We start from the raw sequence: 19603 nt of genomic DNA, 5'->3' as shown, positions 1-19603 counted from the left end.
CCAAACACTACCAGCCCCTAAAAGAGTCTTAATACATTCAAGGTAACACCATTTAATTAAGAATAAGGCACCCATTCTTCAAAATCAAGAGTCAGATTTCTAGACATTATGACACCAAAAAGAGCATCCAGTTTAGCCTAGAAATGACAAACAGAATAAAATACCTCATTCTTGCAAGTACAGAGCACATTACACAATGTTCTAAGATTCAAGCATGAGCTCAAGAACACAAGCTTACAAAAAACCATTACTATATAAGTTAATTGCCATTAATGGCTTTTAGAAAATGCTATCTTTCTAGGAGAAGGCGACTCAAATAGATAGCTCGGTTCGAGAAATAAGGATCCCATCAGTGTCGGCATAAAGCCATTCACCATCACTGATTCTTGTCCCTCCAATGGTTATTGGTACATGTTTCTCCCCGATCCCCTTCTTATTGGCTTTCATAGGATGGGAAGCCAGAGCCCTAACTCCAATATCACAGCCATTGATCTCATCAACATCCCTAATGCAGCCATTAACCACTATACCTGCCCATCCGTTATTCTGAGCTTGTACAACAGGATTGCCTCCCAATATTGCGCACCGCAGACTGCCACCACCATCTACAACAAGAACTCTGCCATTACCCTTCTCCTCAAGAAACTCGCGGATCAGAACATTGTCTTCAAACACCTTAAGGGTCACTACTGGACCAGAAAAGACTTGGCGCCGACCATAAATCTTGAAAATTGGCTTAAGTGCCCGGAGCTCACCACTCACAATTAGTTGTGGATTTGCATCACAAATTTCTGCAGTTGTGACCAGTGCCATCTATACCCAATGTGTTCATGACAGAAAGCATCAAATATATTAGAATGATAGTAAGAGAGTTATAACTAATTCACATTTCACCATCTTAAACCAAAGGATAAAAAAGAATTATCAAAGTATTGTGAAATAAATCAGTACAATTTTTTCAATTATAACCATAAGTGCTGGACTTAAACCCCAAGAGGACACTAATCAGATCCTCTAGTGCTTTTCTGATATATCCAAACAATTTATAGTTAAATAAACAAGTTATGAATTTCTATTGATATGCCAAAAACAAAAAAGACAACCTTTGGCCTCAACACTAACAATGAAACAGGCAAAGTAAACAATCTATTCAATGGAGAACCCAAAAACATTAGAATGATGATTACACAGAGACTTCACACTTGTTCACATTTTCAATGGTTTAATTTTCAATTGAGAAGAAATAGTTTTAACCACTCACTCCAAGAACTAATTTGAATAAAACAGTAAGCTGGTTGTAAACTCATGCCAATCATACCAAATCCACTATAAAAATTACAGATCTTCCTTCCAGAAAGGAGCCACAACAAGGAAAATGCCAAAAGATATAATTGTGCCAGACTAGGCAGCAAAGCAGGCAAAAGATTAACAAAGATCGTGTTTTAAAGATTTGCTCGCATATTTCACAAGATAATTAAAATCCATAAGTCAAAGTTTCCCTTCAATTCCTCATTGATCTTCCCACATCTGGCAAACAAATCTAAGCCAGCTTAATCTTGACCATTTTATACTTGCTGCTTGTTCTAACAATCTACAACTCAAAAATCTAATAACTGCACCAACCAAAATGTTAGGCAAAGAGAAACGTACAATATCAACAAGAAATCCTAATCATGCCAAAATCTTCATTTACATGGACACAGAACAGAAGCACAACAGAATAAAGGATATCAACCCAAAAATTGATATCAACCCAGAAACTCTTGGAAAGTAAATTCCCACAAATCTAATTCACTAATTAGATCTTATTAGTTCAGATAAGCAAGATTTAAGTCACAAAATTTTGCAGCTAAAGAGCTAATAAAAAAAAATCAAATTAACACGAAAAATGAGATAAAGAAGACCAATTTTGCTACTAGGTTGATAAAAAAAATTAAAATAAAAAGAAAAAAAAATCCAGATCGATCACAGAGAGATTGAAGTTAGCTCATATCTTGCATCTAATCTGAAAGAGAAAGAAACTGATCGAAAGGCTGAAATTTACCAGCGATTGAAGACGTGAAAGATGGAAAGAAGCAGTAAGCTATCTCTGTGTGTGTGTTTGTGTGTCTTCTCTTTGAATCTATGGATATGGAGAGAGTCTCCGTGTCACTGAAACTTAAACCAAAAAGAGAAAGGGAGAAAATGACGTGGAGAAAGAAAAATGAATAAAGTAATGCGATAGAGCGCGTAAAGAACTTCCTTTCTTTTTTTTCATAAGAATTATTGTAATTTTATCGATATCCTTCGTTTCATAAAAACCCACGTGTGTACACATTTGACAACTAGCATGAGATACCAAAAGACCAGCCTCTTCTCATCCATAGCACCACACATCGGCACGCACCAAATTACGCACTCCTCATAAGAATTAGCTCAGATAGAATAATTAAAATTTTTAAATTAAATAATAATTAATAAATTATACAACATAAATTAATTTTTTATTAAATAATTTTCATCATAAAAAACTACAAAATGAATAAGTAATTGAAAATTATTTACTTTGCAATTTAATTACAAATAAGTAATTTAATTATTTATTTAATTATCTATTTAATTTTTTTTGTCATTATATTTTTATGTGAACTGATTTTTTTAAATACATCTATTACAATCGCACATGTCTGTCTCATATATATATATATATATATATATGCAAAAATTTATACATTTTATTAATTAAAATAATTATTTAATTAATTTAAAATACACTAGTTGACAAAAAAAAAAAAAGCTAAATTTGCTTAAAAAGGGTCATTTAAAAAAATACATTTTTTTTAAAGCTGAAAACTCATCAATTATGAGACAGTTAATAAATAAATAAATAAAAACTTTTAATATAATAGTGCATTATTTTGTCAATGGATGAATATCATTCATGACAAGAAACCTTCATACAACCTATCCTTATCTATTAACTCAGAAAGCTTAGCAGGAGGAAACAAGTTCCAGCCTGGGAAAAGTAAACTGTCTCTAACATTACTGCAATCCAGTGAGCACAACAATTAGCTTTCCTGGGAACAAACTTGATTGACCATTCTGGATAGGAAGTACAAAAATTCTGGATATCATGAACAATAGCTTCTAGCTCCCAAGGAATGGGATTAGAAGAAGCTGCCAGAATCAAAGCAAGCTGGAGAGAATCACTTTCTAAAACAACAGAGATAAAACCAAGCCTTCCAGCAAACATAAATGCAACTCACATAGCAACACCTTCAGCACTTTCATGGGGAAGAACATCTAAAACCCCCTGAGCACAAACAGATCTCATGTTTCCTTTTCCACATAAACAGATCTCAACTTTGGATTTTAGTTTGACACTGACAAAATTGCACCGAATCTACCACTCCAAGTGGCATTACTTGAAAATCTTGATTGGACAAATAAAAGAAGAAAAAAAAAAAAATCAGTTGCCTCTAAATAAACTGAATCCTCACAAAAATAAGCCAATTCATGCTTGAATAGCCAGTCTCACTTGATTCATAACAAAACAAATAACAATGTCCTCACCCCGAAAAAAGATCTCAACAAGGGGAGACAAAAAAATTCCTCCAATTTAAGGATATAAAGGAAGTGAAAATCTCCTTATTCAGTTTTAAATGATGGGCGCCAAATCTAAGTTACAATATCAGAACTGCCCAGCTGCTTTCAGGAAACATCAAAAAATTTAATGTAACTTTAGACCAGGCTAACAGCCACAACAGCAAAGAAAGGCTAACTCGTTTACAACTGACATTACCAAATTTATTCAAATAATAAAGCTACAGGTGATGCCACAATCAAATTTGATACTGTATAGATATTTATCTCAACTCAACTTGTGAATCGTTTTCATGTCAACTGCTTCCTTGAGTGTCCCATTTTCGACATTTTCCCACCATTTCAACAAGAAGTTGTCCACAACTAGTCTAAACCAAGGTGACAAATTTATACCTTCCTCGCCAGAATCCGCCTTCCTCAAGAGCTCCTTCAACTGATCCCGGTTAACATACTTTACATCAGCTACCTCATCAGGGTTTGGATTTACATTAACATCACGGACTATAAAGAGCAGATAATCAACTGCAAATTAATGAGGGGTGAAAAAAAAAGAGTTAACACAACTTTGGATGAAAACAGTATCCAGAGAAATGAAGTCAGGCTATCATAAATTAATGATATAAATCCCCACAACTTGAAGCTGTGGAAGGCCCTGCATATTTGCAGTAGGGATGCACTGAAAAAAGTATGGTTTCCATATCAAAGATTCAAATAATACAAGTTGAAACATGGCAGGACAAAATAAAAGCAGAATGCCAAATAGGAGTAAGATAAATCAAATTTAAAATATTACGTTCATGCTCTCCCCACTTTCCATCGGAGGACGCCTTATATAGTATACGTCCTAGTGGAGTAAAATGATCAACTGGAACATCTTCAGCAGGGATACCAAGCTCATCGAAAAGCTTCCTTTGTGCAGCATTTCTCACACCTGATAAAGGGGAAATATAACAGGAAAAGAAAATTATTACTAACCTTCCATCAAAAGCAACTATAGAGGGTATTCAATGGGAATCAAATATAGAAATGCATACCAAGAGCATCCTCATCAATAAGCTCAGATTCACGGTACAGAGGATGACTACAGCAAGTGTTTGTCCATACAAGCGGGAATGTCACCTTTGTCCCAGAGCGTTGCTGTCAAGAAAATAAAGAGAAATGTTTATCACTCAATATCTCATTATTTTCAAGAAATAATTGCCAATCAAATATGAATACTCCACAAAACATGAACATTCTTCCAGCCCCAGATGCAGATTATTAAATCCTGAATTTTTTTATTGGTTTCTATCACGTGTTTTTCCAATCCTCAGGTCTCAAGTTCTGTCAATTAGCATATGCAGTTTGCAAAAGTCTTATAAATAGAAAAACACACTTAACTTTCCTTTTTCCCAATCAACTGTAGGAATTTGTCAATCGCAGATTTACCACAAATCTCGTGTCCTTTCAATCAATGAATAGCTCTAGATTTGTCCTCTCAGAACTGTATTCTCACAAACCTTCTGTTCTGGAATGTGATATAGAAACCAATAGTAATGAGGTTCAATGTTGACAGATCACTAGAATATTTTTCATCATGAAAAGTATTTTGAGCAATAAATGCAAATTCTGGTCTGTTTAGGATGATGGTGCAGCAAAGAGACAGTAATTGAAACAATATTTGTTTCCAGAATCTAAACACATAACAAGCAAGCAACTATATTTTAACCTTTATAGTGATCATATCATCAAATACCTGAAGGAGTAGCTCATATTTTGAGTTGAAGAGAAATACGCTAAAAGCTCTATGTAATGCGTTCCCCTTCAAAATATTTTCCCACAAATGACCTGCAAATTCAGAAAGCAACAGATTATGATTTTATGACCAAAATAAGGTGACAACAGTTTTTTGTCTGCATGCCCTACGTAAAGGAATTTACTCATATCACATGGCACAGAACAGCAAATTTATGCATCCAAAGATAGGAGGTAATCAGAGTAGCAAACACTTGATTCACTGAAATATAGAGCAACCAAAAATGGAATTCAAAATTTGAAATGCAAGATTTCAACTTCAAGATTTTCTTTCTTTTCCAGAAAATTGATTGCCTGAAGTCCTGAACTAACAAGATGACTATAGCATCGTATTAAGCAGAACATCCAAAGTACTATTTAAAATTCTATGCAACTAGATATTAAATCCCCAAAAAATGTGTAACACAAAAATAGCCTACAGAAAGTCATGGCCGGAAAATTTTACTTACAATTATATTTGGAAGCATGACCAACAACACCATCGTTCTCATCTACTAAAATGCATCTGCAGGCAATTAAAACAGGAGAGAGACCCTCAAACCACAAGTAATGCTGTTTAAAAGAAAAGGAGAGGTAAGAATCACACTTCAGAAAACTAAAAGAACGGCATCAACCCAGATATGCAAAAAGCGGATCTAAATTTTACCCAAAAGCATTGGACTTTAACAAACCCAAATCCTTAGGGCCCATTCACTCTATAGGAAACTTTGTCTAACAAACTCTATAGTCCAACTAAACCAATTGTATTTAGTTTGCAGAATATAGTAAGAACCAGGAAATCTCAAATCTTATCCCTCTACTCCTACTGTGATCCAATAAACGATCAACCTTTCAAAAGAGCCATAGATCCATTCAACTAAGCACAGCCAGATAACTTGAAGAGATTTTCGCAGAAAGTCAGATACTTCATTTTGCTTGTGCTAATCAGAAACCAAATTGAACCCAGAAAATTAATTAGAAAACTATAAAGGGAAAATAATAAAAGAATGAAAATTTAAGATATAAAAAATATATATCTTTCCGTTTTCAATATATATATATACGTATATACTTTCCCACTAAAAAACCCAAAACCTCTAAACTTTCATTCGAAATATAAAGTCAAGCAACAAGGTGTGCTGCAGAGGAACATGTGAAACACAACGAAACAAAAGAGTCCAATAGAAAATGCAGAGGAGAGAGAAAGATCAATATAATTACAACTTCTTTATAGTATCAGCATAAAAATCAATAGAAGCAAAAACAATCCAATGAATCTACATGAAGAGCAAAACACAAGTAAACAACGAATTAACCGAGAAACAGGAAAACGCGCAAATAACAAGTAAAAAGAAGGTAAGAAGTAGGGAACAGACTCATCGTCGAACATGAGGCGTTTCTGGACAGCATCCATGCCGACATCTGGAGCCTCACCCATGGTGGAAGTAGCGGTGATTGCAGATGGAGAAGACGAAAATACCCTAGAGAACGAAGAGGTAGACGAAGGTTTAAGAGTTAGAGGGAATTGAATGAGAGAAGGAGAGGCAAATTGGGTAGAGAGAAAGTGAGAATAGCGAGGAGAAGCAGAGGAGGGAAGCGAAGACGAGAGTCTGGTGGCGGCGTGGGCATTTAGAAGGCGAGTGGTGACAGACATTTTTATGTTCTTGCTTTGCGTTTATGTAAAGGGACATCTATGATATATGGGGTTGTGGAAGTAGGCTGGCAGCCGGTTTGGTCTGAGCCGGTTTTTGATACCAGGACATAGAATTCTTTGATTCTATTTTGATTTATCTGCTTTGGTTCAATTTGATTCTAACCAATTTTAAATTTAAATCTTTTTTAATAAGAGAATATTTTATTTTAATTTGAAATCTAATCGAATTTTATATTTATAAAAATTTTATTTTTTATATTATAAAAAATTTTATTTTTTTGTGAGGAAGGAAATGTTACTTTATGGGCATCAAGACTCTTTTATAATCTTTTTGTTATGTTACTTTTATGTTTTTTTTTTAATTACCTTAAATATCATTAATTTATTATATATTCATGATCATCATTTCCTTCATTGTGATTTTGTAAATTACCCTTTTTAATTGGAAGATGAACTATAAAAAAAATAATAAAAATGAGATGACACTGTAATAGTTTCCAATATTAGTATATGTTTTATAAGTAGAAAATTAAGAATTTATATTTTAATAATTTTATATTTAAAAAAAAAAGAATTTTTAAAGTAAAAAATAAATATAGCATGAATAAAAGTAATATCTCAATTTATACATGTTATTAATTTTACATGTGATTATTTAATTTATTATAAAATTTCAATGTATCATCACTTGGTTTTAATTTCTTATGGCCTAAAATTAACTATATTTTTTAATTTTATTTCATGAAATTAATATTATGAAAATTTGATAAAAAAATTTTAAAATGAATTTTTAAAAAATATTTAGCTAGGATGACAAAAATTCAATTGCATTATTATTATTATTATTATTATTATTAAAAGTGTAAGCACTTTTATCGTCGTAACAATAATAAATAAATTTTTTTGAAAATATCGGGTTTTTCTTTTTTTTTTTTTTTTTTTTTAATGTATCCAATTGCCTTTCACATGCTGCAAATGATTATTTTACAGTTTCATGTACAGCTTGAAAAGCGTTGATAGGAATGGTGATGTTGCGGGCCAAGGGCCAGATCATTCTTTCTATCCTCCTCCAAAGGAGTTCAGGATATGGATAAGGGCGAATTTCCTTACGATGAATTATTTCTTTTTATTTTAATTTATTATTATATAATATAAATTTATTTATTAAAAATAAAATATAATATTTACCCTACATTTGGTGTGATGTTCCACTCTGGGATTTCTTTGTACAGCCTCGTTTGAGGGAGGAGGTCTAAAGCTTCGGTAACTAGCTTATCCTTGCAAAGACCGTCAACGATACGCAGGCAACTCTGGCTCACAACCTCCCTCAATCCAACCAATGGCCATGCTGGTCTTTCCAAGTGAGTATATACAGTAGGTTGATACTTCTCTTGCCACCATTTCATCTATACATTACACAGTCCATTAGTTAAAGTATTCAACATTACAGCAGTGGGCTTAAATCCAAACTTAATAATTTTCCCTAGAATGGAGAACCCAAAATCCACTAAGGTGCAAATGGCAGAAGCAGTTGATCAAGATATTCAGAGAATATACATTATATAAGATTCTTAGTTATTCAAATTTTTTTAGACTGGGAAACCAGAGTGTCATAAGGCTTAATCTTCACAAGCGAGGACAATAGCTGATTAAATAGCATAATAGAAGGCAAAGGATTCAAACGAAGTATATGATCGAAGGAAGCTAAGGTATCATGTACGCTACTAAAGGAACCATGTTTGCTTTTATCTCTCAGAAAATCCACAAAGCTTGCATCTTTTTATGTAGAAATAGAACTAGAAGAAGAAACACAGGCGATGGACTTGGTAAACAATAAGCGTGGCAATTGAATCATCAGAACGTATTGCAGAAAAGGGTAATGTTAACTTGGCAATAGCAACAATCATTGCATCCATCACCTTCGGAGCAGTCTTCAGTATGCCTGGTGGGTATTATGGAGACCCTTAAGATGTTCATCGAGGAATGGCAATTTTAAGCGAAAGATCAAGTTTTGAATAGCTAATTCACTTGCATTTGGTTTATCAGCTGCATACGTGTTTCTCCAATTTGCAGCTTCATTCTTGGATTTGATCGCCATACCACGCACCTTCTTGGACTAAATCAACACCGAGCTTAAAACCAAATTTAGGGATTTTCCTACCAGTTACACCATCCAAATGAGTCATATCCGAATTTCTACTATCCAAATGAATCATATCTGAATTTCTTTCTCACATAACCGTTAAAGCTTGCATCTTTATGGCTTCCACTGGAACTAGAACTATGAAAATGGGACAAACTCATTCCCGTCGCAAGCTTTTACTCATGTTCTTGGGCACGTAGAGAACAGTCTTGGGCAAAATAAGCTAAGGTGTTTGGGCCTCAAGCTTTAGACATCTTCACGCCACCACCCCAGGCCCTAATGCCTCAAAGTCTCTCAACGCTAACCTAGACTCTAGAGGCAGCTAGAATTAAAAATGTCTTGTATAATAGAGAATTGAGAGCTAACGCGGTCAAAATTATTTCTCCTTTCAAAAATGCCGAGAGAGAAGAGTCCTGGTCTCAAGATCCTCTGGCTTTGGACCATTGGCACTGCCGCCAGTGAACACTCATTCTCACTCCTTGCTTTTTCTCTCTACATTTATGCCCTTTTATGGATCTTTTGTTTTTTGGTTTGCAGTTCTCGTGACGAGTGTGGTAAGGACAAGGCTAAGAGACATGGAGCAGCTAATGAACGCTGAACAGCAACAACAGCAGACACAAAGTACTCTCGGCGATTCAATTATAGTAGACTCCTCGCCGGAGCCCCAAGAGGGAACAATTCGAGAAGTGAAATAGTAGATTTTTGTTTCAAATTTAATTTCCCATTTTTGTATTCTCACTCTTCTTGCGAATTTTCTGAAAGTTGCAAGCGTGCTTGTTGTCTTAAGTCCTAATAACAAATAGAACGCAACGCATTATATGTGTCTATTACCTGTTTGATTGATGTTCCGAAAGAATATATTATCGAATTTCAGATTCCCATTTTTATACTTTTATTCATCTTGCCATTTATATGAAGCTAAATAATGGGTCTTATAAGGATGCCCAAGTTTTTTTTTTGGTTGAATGGTCTGAGTGAAGCTTTGCCTTCATATTTTATGAATATCTTAATGGGCAAAGACGGTTTGATAGTTGAACTTGAAGCTTTGGTCAGGCCCAGTCCCCTGGCTTCCAAGTTATTACCATATAAATAGGCCCTAATAATTTAGGACTGCATTGTGTTATACTTGGATTGAAGTCTTGATCATGGAAATTAAGGGAAGTTGAAACAAAAATTTCAGCGAAGTGAATTATTTTTCGACTTTCCTTTGGAGCTTTGAACCAATTTAGAGCCAAAAGCACAATTTAAATGATTATCCTCATGGAAGTAAAGAGAGAAGTATAATGAATATTCAGCCTTTCTTTTCTTGTAATGAACAAATTTAGATGCTTTTGATGGTTTGAAACTCTGAATACCTTTACTTTGTTTATGTTTCTCCTATGGCTATATGCTTCAGACATCTCTCCGACAAAGCAAATAAAGTTTTGCATTAAAGATAAAGCTTGGAGAGTAAGCAGATTTTGAGTTCGCCCATTCGTCATTTCCAAAGCCCAATCAGACACTTGGAGCTGATAATTTGTATAATATTGCTGGTTTAACAGTTTTTCTGCCGTTGTAAGGGTCAGCTTTCCTACGTGTTTCTTTGTTAGTTCTTGGAGAAAAGGCATCCATTTCAAACCCTTTTTCTTCCAGTGTATAAATTGAATCAACTCCAATTGATGGCATGTCCTACATGTTGCAGTGAAAGTTTCTCACTGCAATATTGCTCATGTTTATTGTGTAGAAAACTTACACCATTTTTTATAGAAGTAAATTGAATCACCAATGATGCTTTTTGTTTCGCTATCTGTTGAAATTACTTCTAGACAGAGAACAGGACAAAGCCAGCCAGTGTTTGGAAGGAGCTGGAAAACTGTTTTGGTGTGACTTGATGATATTTCTATCTTAATATCTAGAAAACTAGTAAAGGAAAATATTTTTAAACATTCTAGATTGTGATATTTGATGGAAAAGGTATTTGTCATTAATTTCTAAGTTATCTGTCCGCAGGTATAGATACACATTCCTATAATTGTGCTGTACTAATTAGGAATACACTAGGAATACAAATATACATAGAAGCAGAGATTATAATTACTTTACTTTCCATAACAATATTGCTGAAAGAAAGGTTAGTATTATTACATAATCAGATATTATAAGTTTATTCTGTTTCCCTTGGGCCTAAATATTTTGGTTAGTACAAAGCTCAGCTCTGGCTAGGTCTATACTGATTACTGAGTAGTGATGGATCCTGAATTATATCAAGCTATAATTTATGGGGATCAAAAATTCTTTGAGAATCTCAGGGATGCTGATTCTTATGATTTATTACAGGTGACATCTGGCCACAAAAACTCCATTATTCATGTTGCAGCAAAATGTGGGGAGATGCAGATAGCAGAAAAGATCATTGCTTTATGTCCATCACTTTTGCATCAGACTAATACAAAAGGTGATTCTCCACTGCATATTGCTGCAAGATTGGGTCTTTTCCAGATGACTCAATTTCTAATTAATTGCGCAAAACTTGTGGAAGTTGAAGTGGAGAAGGAGCTGCTGAGGATGCAGAATCTGGACAAAGATACTGCTTTGCACGAGGCTGCACGAAATGGGAACTTCGAGGTTGTGAGTTTACTAGTAAATGAGGACCCAGAATTAGCTCAAATTGTCAATAATGCTGGAGAGTCCTCACTTTTCCTTGCTGTGGATAGAAAGTTCTACAAAATTGCTTGCCTTATCCATGAAGTTGCTCCTGCATGCTCCTATGGAGGTAGGAATAGCATGAATGTCTTGCACGTGGCCATCATTCGGGCAGACAAGAGTAAGTCACTAAACATAGTGTTACTGTGGAATTCAGCTGCACAAAAGGACTATCCCTGTTCTTACAACAAACCTGTAGCATCCTTTGTCTTGGACTTGATTGATCCATAGATGAAGTTTTGAGTTTTGCAGGGTGAATCAAGCGTCAGGGATTTATCCATGTGGGATTCATTATTATAAACCAAAACGAACCTAGGACTTGAGATACCATTGCTTTTGATCTCTGTGTTTTACATTTTTCATTTATGGTCAGACATAAATTTCAAGCCCTATCTTGCTTGAAACACTTATTTCCTGTTGGCTCTTGATTCTTGTTTTCATTTTTTATTTTGGCTAACCAAGCTGTTGTGGCTTGTAGATTTTATGTTTGTGGTGACAAGTATGGTTATAAACATTATTGTTTTATGCTCAAAGATCTTTGTCTTGTGCATAAATCAATTCCTTCCTGCTGCTTCAAAGCTCCATTGTTTACAAATTAAGCATTCTTACAGGTTCAGCTTCATTGGTGCTGGTAAACACTTCACCCTATGAAACATAATTCCTTTGTGTATTTGTTGTTTTATTAAATGGAAATATTATATTAATATTGGAAAATCATAACCTTATGAAAGTATATGCTTTATTACCATGCATGCCCATGTCCCATTCTGCTCTTGGCTGAACATCCAATCTTATGACTAAAGCAAACATTATGGGTATTGAAAACTTGGTAAGACTGATTGAAACTGGACCAACCTTTTGTTTTTTTATTGTAATTGTAATAGAGGATGCTTTAACATCCATCCTCAACTTCAACTCATGGTTTTTTTTTTTTTTGGGTCGAACTAGATGGAGCAAATAGGGGTTATTGTCATTGTATTGCAGCAATGAATGAATATAAAAGCTACAAATTAAATGTTCTTGAAAGGTATACCCTCTTGCATTTGGTGGGAAAGCATCAATAATACTACAAACAACAAATTATGGCAAACATAAGCAGCGGTTGAAGTCTTATACTTGCAACTTGTATTTACAATTGTTTTAGAAGAATGAATAGTCCAAGGTGAAATAAAGGAAACTATATGGATTTTTATCTAGGCTAACCTTATCAATGTGATTTCCATTTCTCTCAGATTTCATGTCTGCGGTGCTTAAAAGATGTCCATCTGCAATTGCTGAAGCAGATAAGTTTGGATGGATTCCTCTTCAATATGCTGCATATTTGGGCAATGCAGAAATTGTTGAACTCTTACTACAGTTTGATACCTCCCAAGCTTATGTGAAGGACAAAGAAGGCATGTCTGCTCTTCACATTTCAGCAAAGGCTGGCCATGGTGATGTTACCCTACAGCTCATTACAAAATATCCTGATATGCCCGAGTTGTTAGACAATAGAGGTCGAACAGCTCTCCATGTTGCGGCAGAAAGTGGAAAGAGAAGTGTGGTTAAGATATTCCTATCAACTTCAGTTACTGCAGACCTTATAAATGATAGAGATAAAGATGGAAACACACCTTTACACTGGGCTGCTCTTCAAGGACGCTATGAAATTTTATTAATGCTAGTAAATGATTACAGAGTTGACAAAGGTGCTATAAACAACGTAGGCATGACCACTTTTGACATTATCAAATCAAGTATGCAGCTTAAACAGCATGAAAAGGTATGCTCCACATATCCAAGCAGTTGGAAATTGGAATTCAATTATAAATGCAAAATTCACAGGAATGTTATTTAAAATCCTTCAGGCTAAAATATTGTGGAAACTGAGGGCAAGGGGCGCTTTAAGAAGTTCCGAACCATCAACCACTGTAGGAACCATGAAAGTGGAAGTTATTGAGACACAGGGATCCAGCAAGGAAAACAAAGTGAAACATGTAGCCCTCCATGGAGAAGCAGAACCTGTAAGACAGAAAAAGGATGCATCTGAGCACATGAAGGAGATTGGCAACGTTTACATACTGGTAGCAACTATCATTGCAACTGTCACCTTTGCAGCATCCTTGACATTGCCTGGTGGGTACTACAGTGATGACCAAGATAGTCAAGGCATGGCAATTTTAAGCAAAAAATCTGGTTTTAGAGTATTTGTGATAGCTAATTCATTCGCATTTGGTTTATCAACTGCCTCAATGTTTCTCCATTTTGGGGCTTCAGGAGTGAAAAGGGATTACACTGCTGCTTGCTTAGCAAAATATGCCGCCTTGTTCAATAAATGGTCCATTTATGCAATGGTTTTAGCCTTTCTTGCAGGCACATCTGTGGTGTTGACCGAGTCATTGGGGCTCGCTGCTGCTAGTGTTACAACTATTTGCTTCATTTGTGGCCCTTTGATCTATAGTTTAGTTACTTGTAATTCTTATACTTAGAAGTACACTGTTTCTCCATTGTTGAATGTGTGTACACAACAAGTTTTTGAATGTCAAGGACATAAATTATACAACCTGTAATGATGGTTTCAAATCTTAACAAGTAGGGTGTTTCATTATTTCTTGAGGAAGCTTGAAGCGTGAAACTTTCAAGAAGCCTCTTCGCTGCTTGCCACCTGCTTACAAAACGAAAAATGCTAAGGAGCCATCTGTTTCTAAAGCTCTGTTTAGGGTTGAATTTAAAAGGTAAAAATATACTTTGTAGAAAATTATAATTTTAGATGTGATTTGAAAAAAAAAATTGTTTATTTTAATAATTTTATTGTAAAAAATATGTCAAATATAACTTTCAATTAATCTTTACTATATTTAAGGAAAATTTTTTTTCAACAATCATTCTAACATAAATTAAAGTAAATTTATCATTATCTTATTATTATTACTATTATTATTATTATTAAATAATTTAATTTATTATCAAGATTCCAAATTTAATTTTTTTTCCTTTCATATCCAAAACTATTTATAATTTAATTTAAGTTAAAATTAGATTAAAATCGATAAAAAATTCATAAATTTAAATCAAATAAAAATTAGATGAGGATTGGGCATATCTTGAACAAAATCAAATTAAAATTAGTGATTTAATTCAATTTAAAATAGTAGTTTTAAGAAAGAAAAATATTTAATAAGTCGAAATTAAAATCGAATCGGATCTTAAACAGTCGGATTTAAGAACCCGAGCCGCATTGTCACGGGGCATCCGTACTCCAAAGACGGAGTCGGCGACGGAGACCCCGTGTTTTCTAAGCAGTTATTTTATTTATTTATTTATTTATTATTCTATTTTGACTCTCTAAAAAGTTATCATCACTGTCCAAACCCACCGCACCAAATCCCATTTTCTCCCTCCCTTCCTTCCCCTCTTCTCTCTCTCTAAAAATCTCAGTCTCCCAAATCTCAGAGACACTCTTCGCTTCTCCGATCCCTTCTCGTCTTGGTTTATGAGGTACCTTCACTCCCTTTCTCTCTTTTATTTCTCCACACAGATAAATTGATATGCTTATTTGCTTATGCATGTGGATATCTTGATCTTATCGCTGCAAGTAGTCACGGATCTGGTTCTTTGCAACTCCATTTTCTTAAATTGATCAATTATTCAACGCAATTCTTGTTTCTTTCCCTCTTTGGTTGTGATCGGTGATAAATTTTGTTGTTTTGTTTAGATAATTGTGTGTTTATTTGTCATATTATTTTCTATGATAACATATTCATGAGTTATTCGATATTCTTGAGTTTGATTCGCTTGTTCTTTGGGTTCTTTAGAGTGAAGAAATGAATTCCGATTTTTCTTTTAGGTGAAAAATGTTAATTTTGTGTTTATAACTGATCCACTATTTAGTTAATGAAATTTAGCTAAAATGATTGTGGATTTGGAACTTCATTATCATTTTGTGTTAATTTTTATCATAATTTGTATTTTTTTCGTTCCGTAAATAATCAAAATTTGATCCACTTTTTGGGAAGATACCTTTTTTCTTTTGTCTCAAAATTACGTGAGAAAGTTAACAATACTTACTGATTCCCCCTTTTTTTTTTTTTTCCTTTTTTTTTAATCATTCGCAGCTCAAAGGAGAGACCCACTCTTGGGTAAGTCGTTATTACCTGTTCATTTATGGTTTCTTCTTCGAAATTCTTCTTATTTAATCATGAACTCCCATTTTGTATATTTCATTAAATATTGTAGCTTTTAAATAGTTATTTATTTCTCAAAAGAATTTTACATTTTTTCTATTTTAAACAAAATATAGGATGACATTGCTGGAAAGCATGGAAAAATTAGGTGTCTTGAGGTTATGGCTTTAACTTTTCTGGTCATAGTTAAGCGATATGTTGAAGCAGGCTCAATCTAGTTAGTTAATGAATCATCGGGAGTATTGATTTTGTTGAAAGATGTATTCTGTCACATCTATTAATGGTTATGAAATTTCAATATGTAATGCTCATACCTAATTAAAAAGAAAAATGAGTGTGATACTTCAACACTTTTGGCTTGTGTTTGTAACACAAAGGGATATGGTAGGAATTAAGTAAATATATCTCCAATATATCGACTTCTATTTTATACTTCCATGAAATTTTTTGCCTCTAACTTGTTGTCTATGTACAGTGGCACGCGGATTAAGACCCGCAAACGGAACATTGCAGAGCCGCTGGACCCTGCAGCATTTGCGGATGCAGTGGTCCAGATTTATCTGGATAATGCTGGTGATTTGGTAATCTTTTCCCCAATGCATCAACCGTCACTTTAGCTACTTTTTTGCCATACTTAGTTGGTTAATCTTGTTGAAATAAACAAAATTCATTATGTGCAGGAACTTATTGCCAAGAGCATTGAATCTTCAGACCTTAACCTTTCAAGATACGGCGACACCTTTTTTGAGGCAAGTTTACTATAGGAGTTTCAAACTGTCAAGTTCTTTCATTTAAGATGTAGATACACTTGGATAGAGAATCAAGATATTTGTGAGAAAGCTAGATATTGACATACATCTAATTGGCTTGTAATCAGTTTGCTTAATGCTCTGAGAATAGCATTTTTTTTTTAACTTATTTGTGGCATATTCTTAGATGTAAAACACAGCATATTCTCAAAACTCAAAATAACTGAGAATTTGGATCCTAAATTGTGTGCTTTGTTTTTTTGGCGGAAATGTAACTGTCTGAAGCATCATGGTCTACATCATTCTGTAGGCTATATTGGAATTAGAAGTTAAATTGATCCTTCTTTCCTCAAATTGGGTAATACATCTGGAGAGATGGGAAGTAGCAGAGGTTAGTCATTTTGAAAAGTGGGTGCCTTGTAGATGCTGATGGTGTGCTGGTTTGGTTTGGTGGTCTCTGCTCTTACCCAACTTATTGATGGTTTTCTGAAAATGAGATTAGCTACTTTGCTTAGGTGCTGGGTTTTCCTGTTTTATGTTCATTTTATTCTGTTTGGAATAGATATGTGCTTACCTGTTGCTTTTCCAATATCAATTACTTGTGTTGCTGTTTTTGTTTTTCTTTCTATCTTTTTTTTTCATTGGAGGAAAATATCTTAAGTTCTATGAGAATCTCATTCATTGTATATGTGCAGGTTGTTTTCACAGGAGGCCGTACACAACCTGGCACAACAAAACCTGATGAGGGGGAGCGCCATCCTTACTCTATAATAGACTGTGAACCTAAGCGTGAAATCATCTTACCATCTGTAATTTACATACAGAAAATTTTGCGCCGTAGGCCATTCCTCATAAAGAACCTTGAAAATGTTATGCGAAGATTCTTACAGTCGCTGGAACTATTCGAGGAAAATGAAAGGAAGAAGTTGGCCATTTTCACAGCACTTGCTTTCTCCCAGAAACTATCAGGGCTCCCACCGGAGACTGTGTTCCAGCCTCTGCTTAAGGATAATCTTGTGGCCAAAGGGCTAGTTCTTTCATTTATAACAGACTTCTTTAAGGAGTACCTGGTTGATAATAGCCTTGATGATTTGATTTCAATCCTCAAGCGGGGTAAAGTGGAGGATAATCTTCTGGACTTCTTTCCATCTGCAAAGCGCTCAGCTGAATGTTTCTCTGAGCATTTCACGTGTGTTTTTATCCCTTCCCTTTGAATCTAATTTGCTACTTGCTATTTTTCTTGCATATTTTCTTTATTTATTTTGTTTTGCTTTGAAAAGCATTTTGCTTTATCTGAAATGCCATTTGACGATTTTTTTAATGCTTCCGTACAATTTGTGTGAACATTTGTTGCATTATGGATGTACCTGTATAAAATTTGACATTTTTTTAGTACTTTTGCGTTGCTCGAGTTCATGATGATCTGGCCATTCATAAATTTCATGCTGAGCTCTGCTTGGTTTATGAGTTACACTTTCCATTATGTTTCATGATACTATATTATGTTGTTGATACATAATCTGGAACTTATTGATGTCTTTTCATACTTGATTTTCAGCAAGGAAGGGCTTGTACCTTTGGTTGAATACAATGAAAAGAAAACATTTGAGGTAAAACTGAAGGAAATGAAATCTGCATTAACAACGCTGATAGCAGAGGAGGCTGATATAACTGATGTTATAGAGACTGTCAAGCAACGGGTTAAAGATGCTAAACTCCCAGACACTGAGGTTGTGCGTGTCTTATGGGATGTTTTAATGGATGCTGTTCAGTGGTCTGGGAAGAACCAGCAGCAGAATGCAAATGCAGCTTTGCGCCAGGTATGGTTGAGGTCCCCTGGTTGCCCGCTGCCTACTGTGCCCCCTACTGCGCCCAAAACCCACCAACACCCCACCCCCTTCTCTCTCTCTCTCTCCCTCCCTCCCTCCCTCGTCTTCCTTCCTTTCTTCCCCCCAAAACCAACATTTATTAACATTAATGCTGTCACAATACACCATGATGAATTGTAATATAAGGAATTCTGAATTCCTTGGTCAATATTACATTTTGGTTTGCCAAATGTTTCAGAATTTCTTTGTGAACATGTGACAAATACACAACAGTTATTCATTGTTTAGCTGCAGGTGACAGTTTGGGGAAAACAATTACCTTACTGATGAGGCTGCTTTCTATGATGCAGGTGAAAACATGGGCAAAACTGTTAAATACCTTCTGTACCAATGGAAAACTTGAGCTGGAACTCATGTACAAGGTTCAGATGCAGTGCTATGAGGATGCTAAGCTGATGAAGTTGTTTCCTGAGATAGTGAGGTCTCTCTATGATCAGGATGTGCTTGCAGAAGACACCATTCTTCACTGGTTCCGCAAAGGAGCAAACCCAAAGGGCAGGTATGCAAGTATATTTGATCATACTGTATCATGGGGTCTCCCATAGTCCCCATTTACTTTGTGCTTGTCTTTATTTACTGTAATTTTACTCGACCAGACTTGCAGGACATTAGGCTGCAATTGTTTTTATGGTATTAAAAAAGCAAATATGCTGGTATTTACTGAGAAGTATGGGATATTATATTCACTGTTTGGATATCTTGTTGTGGTTATAGGCAAACCTTTGTGAAGGCCCTAGAGCCCTTTGTTAATTGGCTGGAGGAGGCAGAGGAAGAGGAATAATTGCAGCTGGTCATATGACATCCGACCATGTTCCATGCTACGTTTGCTATTCATTCCCGAGACATTAGCTATTAACTCATAAAAGTTTCAACTTTCATAATATTTGGTGTGCTGTCTTTTGATGATGACAAGATAAAGCCATGTGTGGTTTAATTACATTCAATAATCAGTATTGCTCTTTGATGTC

At 34.8% G+C, this 19603-nt stretch overlaps 4 protein-coding genes across 12 annotated transcripts; 2 read left to right on the top strand and 2 right to left on the bottom strand.

Annotated features, from left to right (window-relative positions):
• Nucleotides 1-144: 144 nt before the first annotated feature.
• On the bottom strand, nucleotides 145-2213 carry LOC110659903 (putative 4-hydroxy-4-methyl-2-oxoglutarate aldolase 2). The gene is made up of 2 exons (XM_021817973.2): nucleotides 2045-2213; nucleotides 145-813 (listed from the first exon to the last, which is right to left on the bottom strand). The coding sequence occupies exon 2, from the start codon at nucleotides 811-813 to the stop codon at nucleotides 313-315; it is 501 nt and encodes a 166-aa protein (XP_021673665.1). The 5' UTR covers nucleotides 2045-2213; the 3' UTR covers nucleotides 145-312.
• A 642-nt stretch (nucleotides 2214-2855) lies between these two features.
• LOC110659904 (isopentenyl-diphosphate Delta-isomerase I) lies at nucleotides 2856-7045 on the bottom strand. 2 transcript variants are annotated; one of them, XM_021817976.2, is made up of 7 exons: nucleotides 6732-7045; nucleotides 5826-5881; nucleotides 5318-5409; nucleotides 4617-4719; nucleotides 4376-4513; nucleotides 3976-4104; nucleotides 2856-3412 (listed from the first exon to the last, which is right to left on the bottom strand). In XM_021817976.2, exons 1-7 carry the CDS (start codon nucleotides 7007-7009, stop codon nucleotides 3339-3341), a joined length of 870 nt encoding a protein of 289 aa, XP_021673668.2. In that variant the 5' UTR covers nucleotides 7010-7045; the 3' UTR covers nucleotides 2856-3338. The 2 variants fall into 2 exon arrangements, with proteins under 2 accessions (XP_021673668.2, XP_021673666.2); XM_021817974.2 differs by lacking the exon at nucleotides 2856-3412 and having other exon boundaries at nucleotides 3579-4104; nucleotides 6732-7044.
• A 1554-nt stretch (nucleotides 7046-8599) lies between these two features.
• On the top strand, nucleotides 8600-14421 carry LOC110659905 (ankyrin repeat-containing protein ITN1). 7 transcript variants are annotated; one of them, XM_058149567.1, is made up of 7 exons: nucleotides 8996-9610; nucleotides 9690-10706; nucleotides 11469-11586; nucleotides 11671-11955; nucleotides 12313-12465; nucleotides 13067-13596; nucleotides 13682-14421. In XM_058149567.1, exons 3-7 carry the CDS (start codon nucleotides 11523-11525, stop codon nucleotides 14300-14302), a joined length of 1653 nt encoding a protein of 550 aa, XP_058005550.1. In that variant the 5' UTR covers nucleotides 8996-9610; nucleotides 9690-10706; nucleotides 11469-11522; the 3' UTR covers nucleotides 14303-14421. The 7 variants fall into 7 exon arrangements, with proteins under 7 accessions (XP_058005548.1, XP_058005547.1, XP_058005549.1 ...); XM_058149565.1 differs by lacking the exon at nucleotides 8996-9610 and adding exons at nucleotides 8600-8718; nucleotides 8798-8954 and having other exon boundaries at nucleotides 9690-11955; XM_058149566.1 differs by having other exon boundaries at nucleotides 8990-9610; nucleotides 9690-11586.
• A 729-nt stretch (nucleotides 14422-15150) lies between these two features.
• On the top strand, nucleotides 15151-19603 carry LOC110659907 (uncharacterized). Of its 2 annotated transcripts, XM_021817987.2 has the most exons (8): nucleotides 15151-15311; nucleotides 15929-15952; nucleotides 16473-16578; nucleotides 16678-16746; nucleotides 17442-17935; nucleotides 18305-18566; nucleotides 18926-19134; nucleotides 19350-19603. In XM_021817987.2, the coding sequence occupies exons 1-8, from the start codon at nucleotides 15307-15309 to the stop codon at nucleotides 19414-19416; spliced, it is 1236 nt and encodes a 411-aa protein (XP_021673679.2). In that variant the 5' UTR covers nucleotides 15151-15306; the 3' UTR covers nucleotides 19417-19603. The 2 variants fall into 2 exon arrangements, with proteins under 2 accessions (XP_021673679.2, XP_021673680.2); XM_021817988.2 differs by lacking the exon at nucleotides 15929-15952 and having other exon boundaries at nucleotides 15158-15311.

The sequence above is a fragment of the Hevea brasiliensis genome, chromosome 7 (genome assembly GCF_030052815.1).
Source record: "Hevea brasiliensis isolate MT/VB/25A 57/8 chromosome 7, ASM3005281v1, whole genome shotgun sequence".
Taxonomy (NCBI): Eukaryota; Viridiplantae; Streptophyta; class Magnoliopsida; order Malpighiales; family Euphorbiaceae; genus Hevea; species Hevea brasiliensis.
This window is presented reverse-complemented; position numbering and strand designations above follow the sequence as displayed.

Bases quoted from the DNA above. Each gene is read 5' to 3' on its own strand.
- LOC110659903 (XM_021817973.2), bottom strand. From the start codon at position 813: ATGGCACTGGTCACAACTGCAGAAATTTGTGATGCAAATCCACAACTA.
- LOC110659904 (XM_021817974.2), bottom strand. From the start codon at position 7,009: ATGTCTGTCACCACTCGCCTTCTAAATGCCCACGCCGCCACCAGACTC. The intron at 4,720-5,317 runs GTATTTGATGAT...TTTTCTTGACAG, and splicing joins AATATGAGCTACTCCTTCAG to CAACGCTCTGGGACAAAGGT. The intron at 4,105-4,375 runs GTAATATTTTAA...ATTAATTTGCAG, and splicing joins AAAGTGGGGAGAGCATGAAC to TTGATTATCTGCTCTTTATA.
- LOC110659905 (XM_058149565.1), top strand. From the start codon at position 11,379: ATGGATCCTGAATTATATCAAGCTATAATTTATGGGGATCAAAAATTC. The intron at 11,956-12,312 runs GTAAGTCACTAA...TGTGGCTTGTAG, and splicing joins CATCATTCGGGCAGACAAGA to ATTTTATGTTTGTGGTGACA. The intron at 13,597-13,681 runs GTATGCTCCACA...AAAATCCTTCAG, and splicing joins AGCTTAAACAGCATGAAAAG to GCTAAAATATTGTGGAAACT.
- LOC110659907 (XM_021817987.2), top strand. The intron at 15,953-16,472 runs GTAAGTCGTTAT...GTCTATGTACAG, and splicing joins AAGGAGAGACCCACTCTTGG to TGGCACGCGGATTAAGACCC. The intron at 16,579-16,677 runs GTAATCTTTTCC...CATTATGTGCAG, and splicing joins TGGATAATGCTGGTGATTTG to GAACTTATTGCCAAGAGCAT.